This window comes from Mus pahari, chromosome 18 (assembly GCF_900095145.1).
Source record: "Mus pahari chromosome 18, PAHARI_EIJ_v1.1, whole genome shotgun sequence".
Classification (NCBI taxonomy): domain Eukaryota; kingdom Metazoa; phylum Chordata; class Mammalia; order Rodentia; family Muridae; genus Mus; species Mus pahari.
In genome coordinates this window covers 38705902-38719285 of record NC_034607.1, presented here as the reverse complement: position 1 = coordinate 38719285, position 13384 = coordinate 38705902, and the positions used below count along the sequence as shown (strand labels likewise).

Genomic DNA, 13384 nt, shown 5'->3' with positions numbered 1-13384 from the left:
ACAGAGAGACAGAGAGAGAGACAGAGAGAGACAGAGAGAGACAGAGAGAGACAGAGACAGAGACAGATAGAGAGATAGACAGAGACAGAGAGACAGAGACAGAGACAGAGACAGAGACAGAGACAGAGACAGAGACAGAGACAGAGACAGAGACAGACAGACAGACAGAGAGAGCTCACTTTTGACCAGTTATACAACTTTCTTGAGGCTCCTTTAATGAGTCTTTAAGAATCTGGAGGGGAAAGGCCCACTTTAAGTATCACATACCTCCAGCCCCCTCCAGGGCTACTGATTGGTGTCCATAGGTCCGTCAGCTTGGCTATGAGACCAGGAGGAGCTGAAGCTGTGGTCCAAGAAAGTCTGGACCCAGAGATGACAAGTGCGCTGGGGAGAGGATGCTCCTTTTCCTACATCCTCAAATGCAGAAACGCAGGTTTCGAGAACGCAGCCCTGCCAGGGTTCTCCAGCTGTCATGTGCAGGTCCTAGAGCCACCATGACTATGCCTCACCAAAGGCTTATTTTATAGAGCTCTGTGCCCTCCTCAGCCGGCAGATCACTTCTAAAGGGTTCTATTATCTTTCTTCCTTGAGAGAATTGATAAGAAAACTACAGTATTGGGCAATAGTGATTGATTGTAGCTGCATACTCAGCAGTTTGGGATAGTATCTCCCTTTCTTTTATAGTTTTAATTGGCAGGTCATAATTGATTGTCATTTTTCAATGGTCAGCTTCTCATAGACCAAATAGATATATACAGTAAGACTGAGATCTCTGGATCCCTCTGAAAGCCATAGTTACTGTATAGAGGCCTGAAACTGAGGAGCAATAGATGTCTCTGGAGATGTGAACTGTTAACAGAGTTTGAGTCAAAGAACAGCCATCTCCACAGCGACTTCAGTATCTACTTTCCTCATGCTGGGACCAAAACCTTGAGATGTGATGTAAGGAGAGAAAGGTTTGCTTGGGCCCATGGGTTGAGGGGAATATGATCCATCATGGAAGCAAAGACTTGGTGGCCACTGGAGCTTGAGGTGACTGATCACCCTGTACTCTTGTCATGAAGCAGAGAGAAGTGACTGCTGCTAGTCAGCAGAATTCCCCCTTTCTGTTCAACCAAGGACCCCAGTCTATGGTGCTGCCCTCACTAAACATGTCTTCCCTCTCAGTGTTTCCCTCTGGGATCATCCCCGTAGACACACACCAAAGGTGTGCCCCATGAACACCCCAATTGCTACTTATGGTGACACGTCAACAGCCTAAATTAGCCAGCACATTCTGAAGTTCCTTAACTTGGTCTTTGCCCATGGATTTTAATTTTGAAGCTGTGGAAGGGGAAGAGAGAACCCCGGATCTCTATCCTGCTGTGGCCTTGGGTCTCCTGGCTCTCCCTAGGAGCGGCTGTTGTCATCTTCGGGAGTTGCCTCATCCATAGAGGAGAGAACACCATCTACTTCTCAGTGTTGCTCTGTAGATTAAAAACAACAACAGAAAAAAAAAAAATGCACTGAGAATGGTCCCTAGCAGAGAAGCCAAGGGGCACACGCTGGGTGTCTCTTCCCTTGGGTGTGGACCTGTGTTGGCCAGTGACAGGCTGAGCATTTTGATGAATCCATTGATCCCTCTAACTACTTTCTGTGAGAGGGTGTAGCTCCTGCCTCATGGGCCCTGAGTCAGATGAGGGCAAAAGAGAGGTTCTTAAGAAGCACCCTATATATAGAACCTTTGAAAAGGCTCAAGTTTCTCAGTTTTTCCTGATGCTGTTTAGAGAAAATGATATTATTGCCTAAAGATATTAAAGGTGGTTTAGAAGCAAGAAGGAAAAAAAGCAACCTGTTTCTCGATGATGTTTTACAAGAAATTAAATTAGAATGTAGAAAAATCCAATTCAGTTTCACCACAAAATGAGCAGCATTAACTCCGCTCCTATTTAAAGTCAGTAAGTCCAGCTGTGAGAGCTAAAGGGGGCCTGCTGCCAAGCAAGAGTTTCAAAACAAACTCATTGAAAGATGGGACATTTGCATAGCCTGCTGGACCAGGCAGGGTTTGACTCCCGCACACAGTGAATTAGCACACTCCCCAGAGACCAGACATCCCAGAAGTGATGCTGTTCAGTCCTTGGTCTGTTCGCCTAATATGTACACACAGGCACATTTGCCAGGCAGCGTCTTATTTGGCACAGTACACCTCTGTCTCAAATAGAAAATCTTGATTTGGAGAAGAGTAGACTCCGTAGATGATAGTTGCGGAGATTGAAAGCTTTGGCAAAACGGCAGCGGTAATTGTCACTGTTGGGTAGGTGGCAGCTCTCCCCCCCTCCCATTCTCCTGCATTCACAGATGTGGTTGGAGACTTTGGGCCCTCTCTACCAAAGCCACGAGTAATTGCCAGGCTGTTCATTTTGAGAACCGTTTTTGATATTGCCAAGTACCAAACATATTTCCAGTTTCCTTCTGGCATTCTGATACCAAAGCAAAGTGCCTGGCAAGGCAGTGTTGACGACTAAGGGGCTAAGGATGAGATTCTGTTGTTTCCGTGCTTGCCTGGGATGCACAAAGCCCTAGGTTTTCTTACCAGCGCCATAGAAACACAGAGCTGTGACTTATACCTACAATCGTGGCACTCGGGAGGTGGAAACAGGAGAATCAGGGTTCCAGATCATCCTCAGTTATGTAGGCAAGCTGGAAGCCACCGTGGGTTACAAGGAGAGCCTTTCAAGAGAGATGGGGGAGAGAGGGAGAGAGAGAGAGAGACATGGAGAGAAAGAGAAATTAACAAAAGAACTAATTTCACCACACACGCTAGCCCTCAGAATCAGGCTGAGCATCTTTAGTGCTGATAAGATACAAAGGCATCAAGTGGCATGTCAATACAAGCAAGGCACCATCTCCACATTATAAAGGGAATTGTCTGCACCATGAAAGGGCGAGTAGTATTAACCTTAGAACCAGAGGGTACAGCTCCCGCAGAGCCACTGGGAAACATAAAACATAAATCTCCATTGCCCAGAAGCGGAAAGGTACTTAATAGAAGTGTAATTGAGAGTTTTTTTTTTTTTCCCTCCTCTAACTTAGATAGTTTGGCTGTGTCGATGGGAATTACTTCAGTCCCACTCCTGGGAAGGGCCAGCTGCCCATGGATATGATTACAGGCCCTTCCAGCAGCTGGCTGTATGATTACAGGACCTTCTAGCGGCTGGCTGCTTGTGCCAGAATCAGCTCCGCTTCCCCCGCTACGTTCTGAAATCCCCAGTACCAGGCTTATCTTGGAAATGGAGACAGTGGCCCCCCAAAGCAGCTGTCTGAAAGCACTGATGTTAATTGGGAACTAGCACCCATTAGCATGGCCAGAGATTGATTGATTAAATTAGCAATAACCCTCCCAAGAGCAAGGACTTTGGAATCTTACAAAAGTTAAATGGAGGAAGAACTCGGGGAAACATCTGGTCAGGATCTTCAGTTTAAGGAATTGGGGGGCCCGGAGAGGGTCAGTGACTTCTGGAAGGTCACCAGCAAATCAGTAGCAAAGTTGGAGGGCCAGTTTCCCTTGGTGCTTATGTCTAGAATCACCTAGTCTGCAAACCCTTTGTTATACTGATACAGAAAACGAAGTCTGCCCCTGAGACGTGACTAGCCCAGCCTGGACTGTGGGTTCCCCACAGTCCTTATCCAGTGCTCTGTCCTTGCTACATGCAGCTTTCTGTCTTTCTTAATAGCCACACGGGTGGGTAAGGAGGCTAAGTAGCAGGTGGCTGAATGAAGCCTTTTTATGGATGTGCTCTGTGAATCCCTAAGTGTGCTCTGAGAGCCTGCCCTGTGCAAAGCCCTTCCGCCATGTTAGATGCCAGACAGTGAAGACAGAGAAAAGAGAAGCAAAGAGGCTGTGTGTCTTGAATGTGAGGTGAATATACACTGCTTAGCACGGAATGAGTGTAATTTAGTTTCTCCCCTCCCCGCGCTCTAACTTAGTTTGGCTGTGTGATGGGAATTACCCCTACACAAGCCCACATGGAACACATTGTCTCAGGGCAAGACTTCCAGCTGCCCTTCCCCATGTCTTCATACTCAGTGGCTGACCCTCGTGCTCTCTCAAGAGAGAGTAAGCCAGGCCCTTCACAGTGTGGTCCCTACTGTGGCAGAGGTACAGGTGAAGGGAGGTGGGGAGGCTGGGGTAACATGCAGGTTTGCTTCAATCAGGGACTTCCTGGTCAGACAGCACACAGCAGGGCCTGCTTACTTTTCCTCCTACACACACACACACACTTCTTAAGGCTTATTGTGTCATTCCCAGTGAACAAGGGGGAGGGAAATGAAAGCCAGAGAGCTGGTGAATACCAGAGGCAGACTCAAATTCAGACAGAACTTGCTCAGACCGGCTGTGCTCACCCACAGTGAAGATGTCTTCCTGTTCCCAGGAGCCTCAGCAAACCCAGGCTCCCACTGTCCTATCATATGAGCTATAGGAAGGACATACTTTCTTTCCTTTCAGCAGCCTGGACCACTGATGGAGCTGTATCTTGCTCCTCCTGGGCAGGCAGGAATGGGGGATGAGTTGGGAAGGCTGGCCCCGGGGTGGGCAGAGCTCCTGTTTGGGGAACAGCTTGTCTCACTGTCCTTCACTGTCCTTGCAGGTCTGGAGTGCAGCTTCGACTTCCCCTGTGAGCTGGAATATTCTCCTCCCCTCCACAACCACGGGAATCAGAGCTGGTCCTGGCGCCATGTGCCCTCCGAAGAGGCCTCGAGGATGAACTTGTTGGATGGGCCAGAGGCAGAGCGTTCTCAAGAGATGCCCAGAGGTAAGGGAACATGTCCGGGATAGGCCAGGACAAGGCTCAGAGGCCTAATTCCTTTGAAACAAAGAGGTTTTCCCAGCCTTGCACAGCCTTGGCTCCTTGGAAATAGACTTTGAATATCTCTTTCTTCATGGCGCCTTGACCCACGTATAATGGAACACTTGAGTCTAATTTTAAGAGGAATTTAGCCCTTTACACTTACCAAGTTATAGAAGTATGATTCTAGAACTTTTCAACATAGATTTCCCAAGGCAATATAATAACTAAATAACATGTTGATCTGTGTCTATCTGGAATGGGGTTGCCAAGGAAAACACAAGTCCCTCAGTTCAATTTGAATTTTTGAAGTTTTTTTTTTTTTTTTCTTCGTATGTCTCAGGTGATGCTCAGAGCACACACTGAAACCTATCCGAACCTTATGGAAAACTTCAAGTGTGTTCTGCATTTTTATTTGCTGAATCTGCCAATCTTAACGGGGAAGGTGCCGCGCAACTGGGTTAAATGTGTGTTTCATCCTCATTCATGAATATTCAGAGCGTATGCTTGTTTTGCATGATGCTTTCAGCAGTCCTGAGCTCTTTATGAATATTGCCTGCCAAATTTTCAGGACCTGAAGAGCAGACACGGACTCGTGGTACTGGTTACATATTTGGAGAGTTTTTACAGGGAGCTGTGAAAAAGTTAAGTAAGCCTCACTCCAGCCTTCTGAACTATTTCCACATCAAACCACAGACTTGCAGTTCCTTGGACATAGAAAATGCTGCAGTTCCTTACATTTGCAGCGTGGGCTTCAGGTTTTTTCAGGAAGAAATGAAAACTGAAGTGGGAATGGATTTACCGGACGTGAGCGGGACTGGTCATCCTTCACTGTCCTGTAGGATTCAAAGTTAGTGAGGGAAAAGCCAGGACTCTGAGGACTGGATCAAGCTCACAGCTTAGGATTTCATGTGCAGGTCTAAATGCCTACCATGATGCGTTCGAAGCAAAGGCTCTTTCCACAATGTCCTGTTTCAGTCTGTAGCAAAAGCTATGATCAGAGCCTGTGCTGTATCCAAGTTCTTAAGAATGGCTATCACGGGCTCATACATTTACAGAACCTATCAGGGACAGGACTCCTGTGGACTGAAAGAGGTGACACAATAATCAATGTCTTCAGATGGATATGATACACCGTCCTCCAACCCTTTCACCACCAAAAGCCCAGTAGCTATTGTTCCCCTCTGCACAGTCTTCTGAGCTCCCTTTTCTGCTTTTGTGCCCATTTTCAGATTGCTTGAGGTTAATCCCTGCTTTTAGCTGTCCTTGCCTGGATGCTGTTGTCTCGTGTGTAGATAAATCACTCTATACTGGACAATGCACAGGGGTCTATAAAGAAATTATAGAAAATACTGTTAAAGACATCAAGTCAAGAAATCTGAGCTGAGGCCTAGCAACTTGAACATTTTACATTATGAAATCTTGCATGTACAAAACATAGCTATAACATGTATGCACAGATTACAGGTGACAATCTAAGTTCTCCACACTAAGCCAAAGAATCCAAATGCTGTCTTCCCTCTTGTGTGTGTGTGTGTGTGTGTGTGTGTGTGTGTATGTGTGTGTGCATGCACACCATGTGCATGAACAAACATTTGTACTTTGTCCACAGACATCTCTCCACCTGTGGGAGTAACTACTGCTGCATTGTATGCTAATCATTCATTTATCTTTCTTTATGGTCTAGTCACCTAAGTGTGTGATCCCCCCACCCAAAGTATTTATTAGATCTGCAATTTTTAAAAATATAAATGGAATCATTCCATCATTCTGTAACCTGTTCATTCTAGTACATGTTGCTTTGGTCTGTTGTTTTGATGCCCTTTGTGAATTGATTGCACGAAGGTAAGTTTCTTTTCTCTCTTCGGCCATTGACTATTTGGGCTATCTCCAGGGTTTTATAAGCACCAATAACACTATTGCAAGCATTTTTGCAGATGTCCAGTGTGCCTGCCTGAGATTCTTTGTAACATATAACAAAGACTGAATTGCTAGGTCGTATATTGGATGCATCTTTCATCTCATTAGGTAATGTGGATCTATTTGCCAGAGTGGTTATGCCGACTTACACCCTCCCACTTGTGATAAGTGACTGTTCCACTTGGTGACCTTCATCCTCACTAATTATTAGTATTGTCAGACTTTGTCATTTTTGTCCATCTAGCAAATGAGGTAATATTTTACTGCAGTTTAAACTTTCATGGTAATCTCCAAAATTTGTATGTGCTTATGTGTACATGTGGTGGGGGTAGGGGCCGTGGTTGCCATCAAGGTTGACATCAAGTGTCCTTCCTCAATTCTTTCCCAGCTTAGCTTTTTTCTCAAGATGTGTGTGTGTCAGAAGTGGATGCTCACAGTCAGCTATTGGATGGAACACAGGGCCCCCAATGGAGGAGCTAGAGAAAGTACCCAAGGAGCTGAAGGGGTCTGCAACCCTATAGGTGGAACAACAATATGAACTAACCAGTACCCCCTGAGCTCGTGTCTCTAGCTGCATATGTAGCANAAGATGGCCTAATCGGCCATCATTGGGAAGAGAGGCCCCTTGGTCTTGCAAACTTTATATGACCCAGCACAGGGGAAGGCCAGGGCCAAGAAGTGGGAGTGGGTGGGTAGGGAAGCAGGGGTGGGGGGAAGGTGTAGGGAACTTTCGGGATAGCATTTGAAATATAAATGAAGAAAATATCTAATAAAAAAAGAAAAATAAATAAATAAAATAAAGGTTAAAAATTTTTGAAAAAAAAAAAGATGTGTGTGTGTGTGTGTGTGTGTGTGTGTACATATGTGTGTCAGTTCCTACAAAAGCCACAAGAGGGTACTAGATCTCCTAGAGTTGGGGTTACAGGTGGTTATGAGTTGCCTTATGTGAGTGCTGGGACCTGAACTCTACTCCTCTAAAAGATCAGGGGCAAGTGCTCTTAACCGCTGTGCCATCTCTCGAAGGTGGAGCCCTTCCACCTATACTCTTGAAACAGTATCTCTCACTGACTTCAGAAAGCTCTTGGAACCTCCTACCTCTATCTGCGCTAGGATTATAGGTGTGTTGCTATATCTGACTTTCCGAGGATCACATTGAGGGGCTCATGATTGTGCAAAAACCAGGATAGCAATTGAGCTGTCCCTGACTCTCAGTGGAATTCCTTAAATAGTTTGAGTATATTTCTTAGATGATTATAAGTCACACCTTTACCTGTGTGCTGTTGACATAGGCCATCCTTCCAGGTTTACTCTGATCAATAGCCACTACTGTGGTTATCTCTGATTTGTAAAACCCAACTAGACTAGCTGGTCTTATGTCAATTTGACATAGACTAGAGTTTCTTTGGAAGAAGGAACCTAAATTGATTAAATGCCCCCACCAGATTAACCCGTGTGTAATAAGCCTATGGAGCATTTTCTTAATTGGTGGTTGATGTAGGCGTGCTTAGCTCTATGTATACTCTGCCACCCTTGTGTGGTCCTAGGTTCTATAAGAAAGCAGGCTGCGTAAGCCATGATGAGCAAGCCAGTAAGCAGCATTCTTCCATGGCCTTTGTTTCAGTTCCTGCCTCCAGGTTTCTGCCTTGAATTCCTGCCTCTGCCTCTTTCAGCGACAGGAAAGTAACCCCTGAAATAAACCCTTTCCTTTCCGATTACTTTCGGTTGTTGAGTTTTAGCATAGCAAGAGAGATCCTTATAAGGATATTGGTTTCTTAAAATACATATTTTTAATCACTGTAGATTTTTTTTTAAAAAGTTATATTTCCTGGGTTAACTTGATCTCAGCGCAATGATTTAGAGAACATGACAGCTGGACTCTATGTGAATTCCACAGACTTTGTGATGTCATATGGTGTGTCTGGAAGTTAGGACCTTTTACGTGGTTTAAACAGTGGCAATAAATTGTGCACTGCTGACCTCTGACCTGCTTCTCTTTCTCTGTCTTTCTTCGTGTGATCTCTGGCCTATACGAGTCACATGGAAGGCCATGAGAAACTAAATAAGGAGTTGAGGAGAGGGAGAGAAATCTTGGTAGCGCGACACATAGCAGATACCTTTGTGCTTTTATGAAGCTTGATCCCAAGGGTCAGCGCACCGCAGGGACTGCAAAGGCATGTGCCTTAGACGACTCGGCCAGGATGGGAGCACCCATCTTTAAGTCCAGGTTTGTCAGTTTCAATCTCTCTAAAACGCTGTTATTCATACCATGTGGCAGTATGCAGCTCCTATAAAGACTGTGATACAAGCAACAACAATAAAAGCCACTGTGTGTGTACCTGTCTGCTTTACCGTACTCTTCTGTGCACGCAGATGTTGCAGCGCAGTGCGGGGCTATTTCCCTACTGCCAGAAACATACACTTGTTTTCTGTTCCAAATGAAGGAGACGGTTATTAGTCAGGGATCTCTAAAGAAACAGAGCTGATGGGAGAGAGGAAGGGAGGAAGGGGGGAGGGAAGGAGGGAAGGAAGGGGGGAGGAAGGGGGTTTTTGTTAGAGCAGTTTACACGTCATGGTCTGTCTCACAATACAAAGACTGAGAACTGGTAGTTGCACATTTCACAGGACTAGATGTCGCAGCAATCCCAATCCAGTGCTAGAGTCCTGAGTGTTCCTGGAGTCTATGTTAGAATCCCAAAGAAAGAAGCAGGTTCTAATACCAGCTAAGGTATGTCTCACCAACAGTATAGATGACCTTACCAGTGGAAGTGAAGCTGGCAAAAAAAAAAAAAAAAAGAATGAAAAGAATGTGTGTGTGTATGTGTGTGTGTGTGTGTGTGTGTGTGTGTGTGTGTGTGTGAGAGAGAGAGAGAGAGAGAGAGAGTGTTTCTTCTTCTGTGTCCTTTTATATGGGCTGCAACCAGCAGGTGTGGCCCAGATTCGAGATGGGGCTTCCCACCTCAAAAGATTCAGTCAAGAGAATCCTTCACAGAAGGGCTCAAGGGCCTGGATTTTAGCTCATGACAGATGTAGTCAAGTTGACAGCCAAGATTATCCATCAGAGTCTACTAAGACAACACAGGCCAGTCAGAAAAAAAAGAATGATCACTGTCCCCACCCCCTTGCTTTGTGATTTCTGCTCAGATTTTTTTTTCCAACCATGGATATCTCTTTATTTTTCAAGGCAATTCACTCTACTCTTCCTCATTCCTCAAAGTGGGGCTGCTCCTACCGAAGTAGGCTGGTAAAATCTCTTGCTCATCAAGGCACTGGAGTGAATGCCCTTTCCAGTCTGCACTGCAGCACTGCAGTCTCAACACTGTGGTCTCCACTGTCTCTGTTTTCCAGCTGTTGGAGGGAGCATGCTCGCTTGCAGTGTTGATGACAACGAGTAATAGCGTGCCCTTTAGGGTTTGATCTTTTTTTAACTGAACATTTATTAGTTGGATGGTATTTAGATTATGTTGCAATATTTCTCGTTGGACATAAAGATGGGCCAGCCAAAGGTAGGCAAGTAATAACAATCACAGGAAATGAACTCTAAGAGTATAAATTTTAAATGACTTTAATTTATGGTCCCTGTAACTGAGAAGGATATGGGACATACAGCTTAGACCAGTAAGATAATAAAAGTGATCATTTTGATAGGACACAATATTTATAAATTAATAAACCCTCAAGGAATCATCAGGTTGGGGAGTTGACTCTAAATGCCTGGGGCATGTCTTAATGCAAACCTACTTCCAGTGTTACAGAATGCAGTTTTTCTTCTTCTAGAAGGACTTCATTTTGGTCTCTGTTATGAACTCCAGCTTAAAAATGTAAGCCACCTCATTAGCCATTCCTAAGTGTCCCCTCCCTTGCTCTATAGCTTCCTGCATACAAATAAAGAGTGAGCTTAACCATGAGTCTTTCCTGGAGTTCTGGGTCTCAAGATTTACCTTTGTTTTATTTTGTAGCTTAGATGGGAAGCTGCTACTAAAATTCTTCTATTTTTCATAAAAGGCAGTGTAAAGGGTCTGATAATGTCTGAAGGAAGAACCCAGACTCAAGCAGTATGCATAAGCAAAGACCATTGATTCAGAAGAATTTCCTTCGTGCAGGGGTCTCCCCATTTGGGAATGGAGGTCCCAGTGTGTGCTCTGCAGGGTCAATTTAAAACCTGTTAGGGCAGGAGTGGGTGACTGTTATCTTTCTTTCTCTAGATTGGTTGGCTCTATCTCCATGGGTATGGGGTGCCTTGATGATTGGCTAGGGCTCTGGAGACTTTTTCAGGGTGGCAAGGCATACTTTGATTGGATTCTCAAAACTGTGTTACCCAGAAATGAGAATCTGGATTCTCATTTCTGGGAAACAGACACTTTGGCCCAGTCTCCCAAACTGCCAGTTTGTAGCCTGTTGTAGAGTCAGCCTGGCTCTGAACAACTCAGTCCTCTCAGCAGCATAGTTTCCATATGGTGGGTCCATGCCTGGAAAGTGTCAAACCCTTCTAAACAGGACCAGAGTTCTGTAACACCTCTCAGCCCTTCAGCCCATACTGCTTGCCTGTTAACTTCCCATGATGGTTCTAAACTGGTGCAGACCAAACCCAGAAATGGATCCTCTCCTGAATATGGAAGTCAAGAGTTGAACATCAAGTCACTGACAAGATCTCTGAAGGAAAAACCATTTCTAAATGCCCTCACTTTCATAAGCACTGGGGCGTGGGGTTTTCCTCTCATGTCTAAGTTGGCATGTAGACCCCATATCTTTCTCTCTGCACCCATGGGCTGAGTTCTCAAACCTTCAAGATATCTAGTGAGGTAGATTCAGAAGACTCTAGTGAGTAACAGAATTTCTAACTTTTCCTTCAATTCATTTCCCAATCCCCAAGGTTTTAAAAGTCCTCAGAGAAACTTCAGAAAGCTGTGGTGGTAAATATTTGAACTCTCAGATTCTTGGGACACTGAGACAGGAGGATTACAAGTTCCTGGCTACCTGAGCTACACAGTGACCTCCTGTCTCTGATATAGCCCCACACCCATCCCTCACAGTCCAGCCACTCTTGCCTGCCAGGGAGCTGAACTGCTGTGTGTTGCATGCTCTGACTCTTGATGCCCTGTTATGGATACATGCCCAAAGTGAAGAAGTCGGCCTGGTCCCTTTCCTCCAGCGAAGCTCATCAACTCTGCCTTCAGCCTCCATTTGCTGATTGACTGACACCTCATCAGTGACCCTCTTGGCCATCAAGCCCTACCAGAGTTCATGATTGCTCTTTCTGAAGGGCAAGTTCCACATGAAAACAAAAGGAGGGGATGTCACCAGTGGACAGGGACAGGCTGCCAAGAAGACAGATGCGAAGAGCTAGGACTGGTGAATCACAGTGCTTTATCCCAAGAGGGAATGCACTCATACCTGCCCCGATGGTGCCATGTCCTAGTGCAGGCTGCAGGTCTAGCAGGTGCAATCCACAGGGCTCTGTGATTGTCCTTCAGGTCACTTGGTTAATGAGAGTCAACAACTGCATATCACACCTTCTTGTGCGAGCAGCCTTTATCAGAGAACTCTGGTTTTTAGAAGGGTGTTGAACCAGTCAGGAGTGGTGAGCCACCTGGAATAAAAGAACAATGCAGTGGAGAGAATGTGTGATCTGCAGAGGAGGGGTCTGAACAGAAAATGTCCTTGGTTCTCACTGACTTCAGATGGTATTGGGCCGTCCATGCAAGAATTCCCAAGTTCCAGCTCCCTGAGTTGCCATCCTGGGCTTCTGTCTTCTCTGCCGTTTCCGACTTGAAGGCACTGTCTGTTAGCGTTGCTGTTTTCCCTGCTCCTTTCTGATATAAAATTGTTTCGAGCCTGTGCTTGTGGATACAGTTACCTTTTCCATGCACTCGGCTGTGGAACGCTATGGGCGAGGTTGACTTTGTTTCTTTTTAAGATGAAAACAAGTACAGCTGTAGCCACACTGCAGCTACTTTCCTGTTTCAATGGAGAGAGAGAGACTTCCTGCTTTTCTAGGTTACTGACGGCTCTGGGGCCTTCCTTGGTTCTAAAGGAGCCTTTTAGTCCAGGTTTCCCTCTGTTCGATCACTTCCGGTAGCCTAATGGTACTGACCTGGACTCTTTCTCCGCATCTGCATTTGGTGGGGGGGGGGGTGGCAAGGAGGTGAGGTGGGGTTGAGGTAGGACAGGAAATACCATCTAGACTGAGTGCTATTAACATAATGATTCTCTAAAGCCAGAGGTATTTTTCCCCTCAATGTAACTCTTAGACCTAAGTTACAGAACTACAACAAATGTCCTATTGGCTCATCTAGAAATTACATATGAGGGTGAAAAAGTAGAAATATTTTTAAGGACCCAACAATTAGAAATTAGTTAAATAAGATATAGGATGCCTAAACTGTTGTGCTGTTACATTTATGCTATATGAATATATTTAGTGGGAGTTGAGACACAGCTCTACAGTTAAGAGCATATACTGCTCTTACAGAGAACCTGAGTTCACTTCTCAGCACCACATCAGGCAACTCAAAAGTACTTGTGACTTCAGCTCCAGGGACACCTGGTGCCTCTGGTCTCTAAGGGAATCTGTGTAGACACAAGCAAGGAGGAGGAGGAAGAGAAGAGGGGGAGGAGGAGGAGGAGGAGGAGGAGGAGGA

General features: G+C 45.4%; 1 protein-coding gene across 1 annotated transcript in view; it reads left to right on the top strand.

Moving 5' to 3' along the window:
- Alk (ALK receptor tyrosine kinase) overlaps positions 1-13384 on the top strand; it is a 723531-nt gene that overhangs the window by 223605 nt on the left and 486542 nt on the right. The window contains exon 3 of the mRNA XM_021217650.2: positions 4629-4793. Within this exon, the coding sequence (XP_021073309.1) occupies positions 4629-4793 (165 nt within the window). The remainder of the gene's footprint in view (positions 1-4628; positions 4794-13384) is intronic.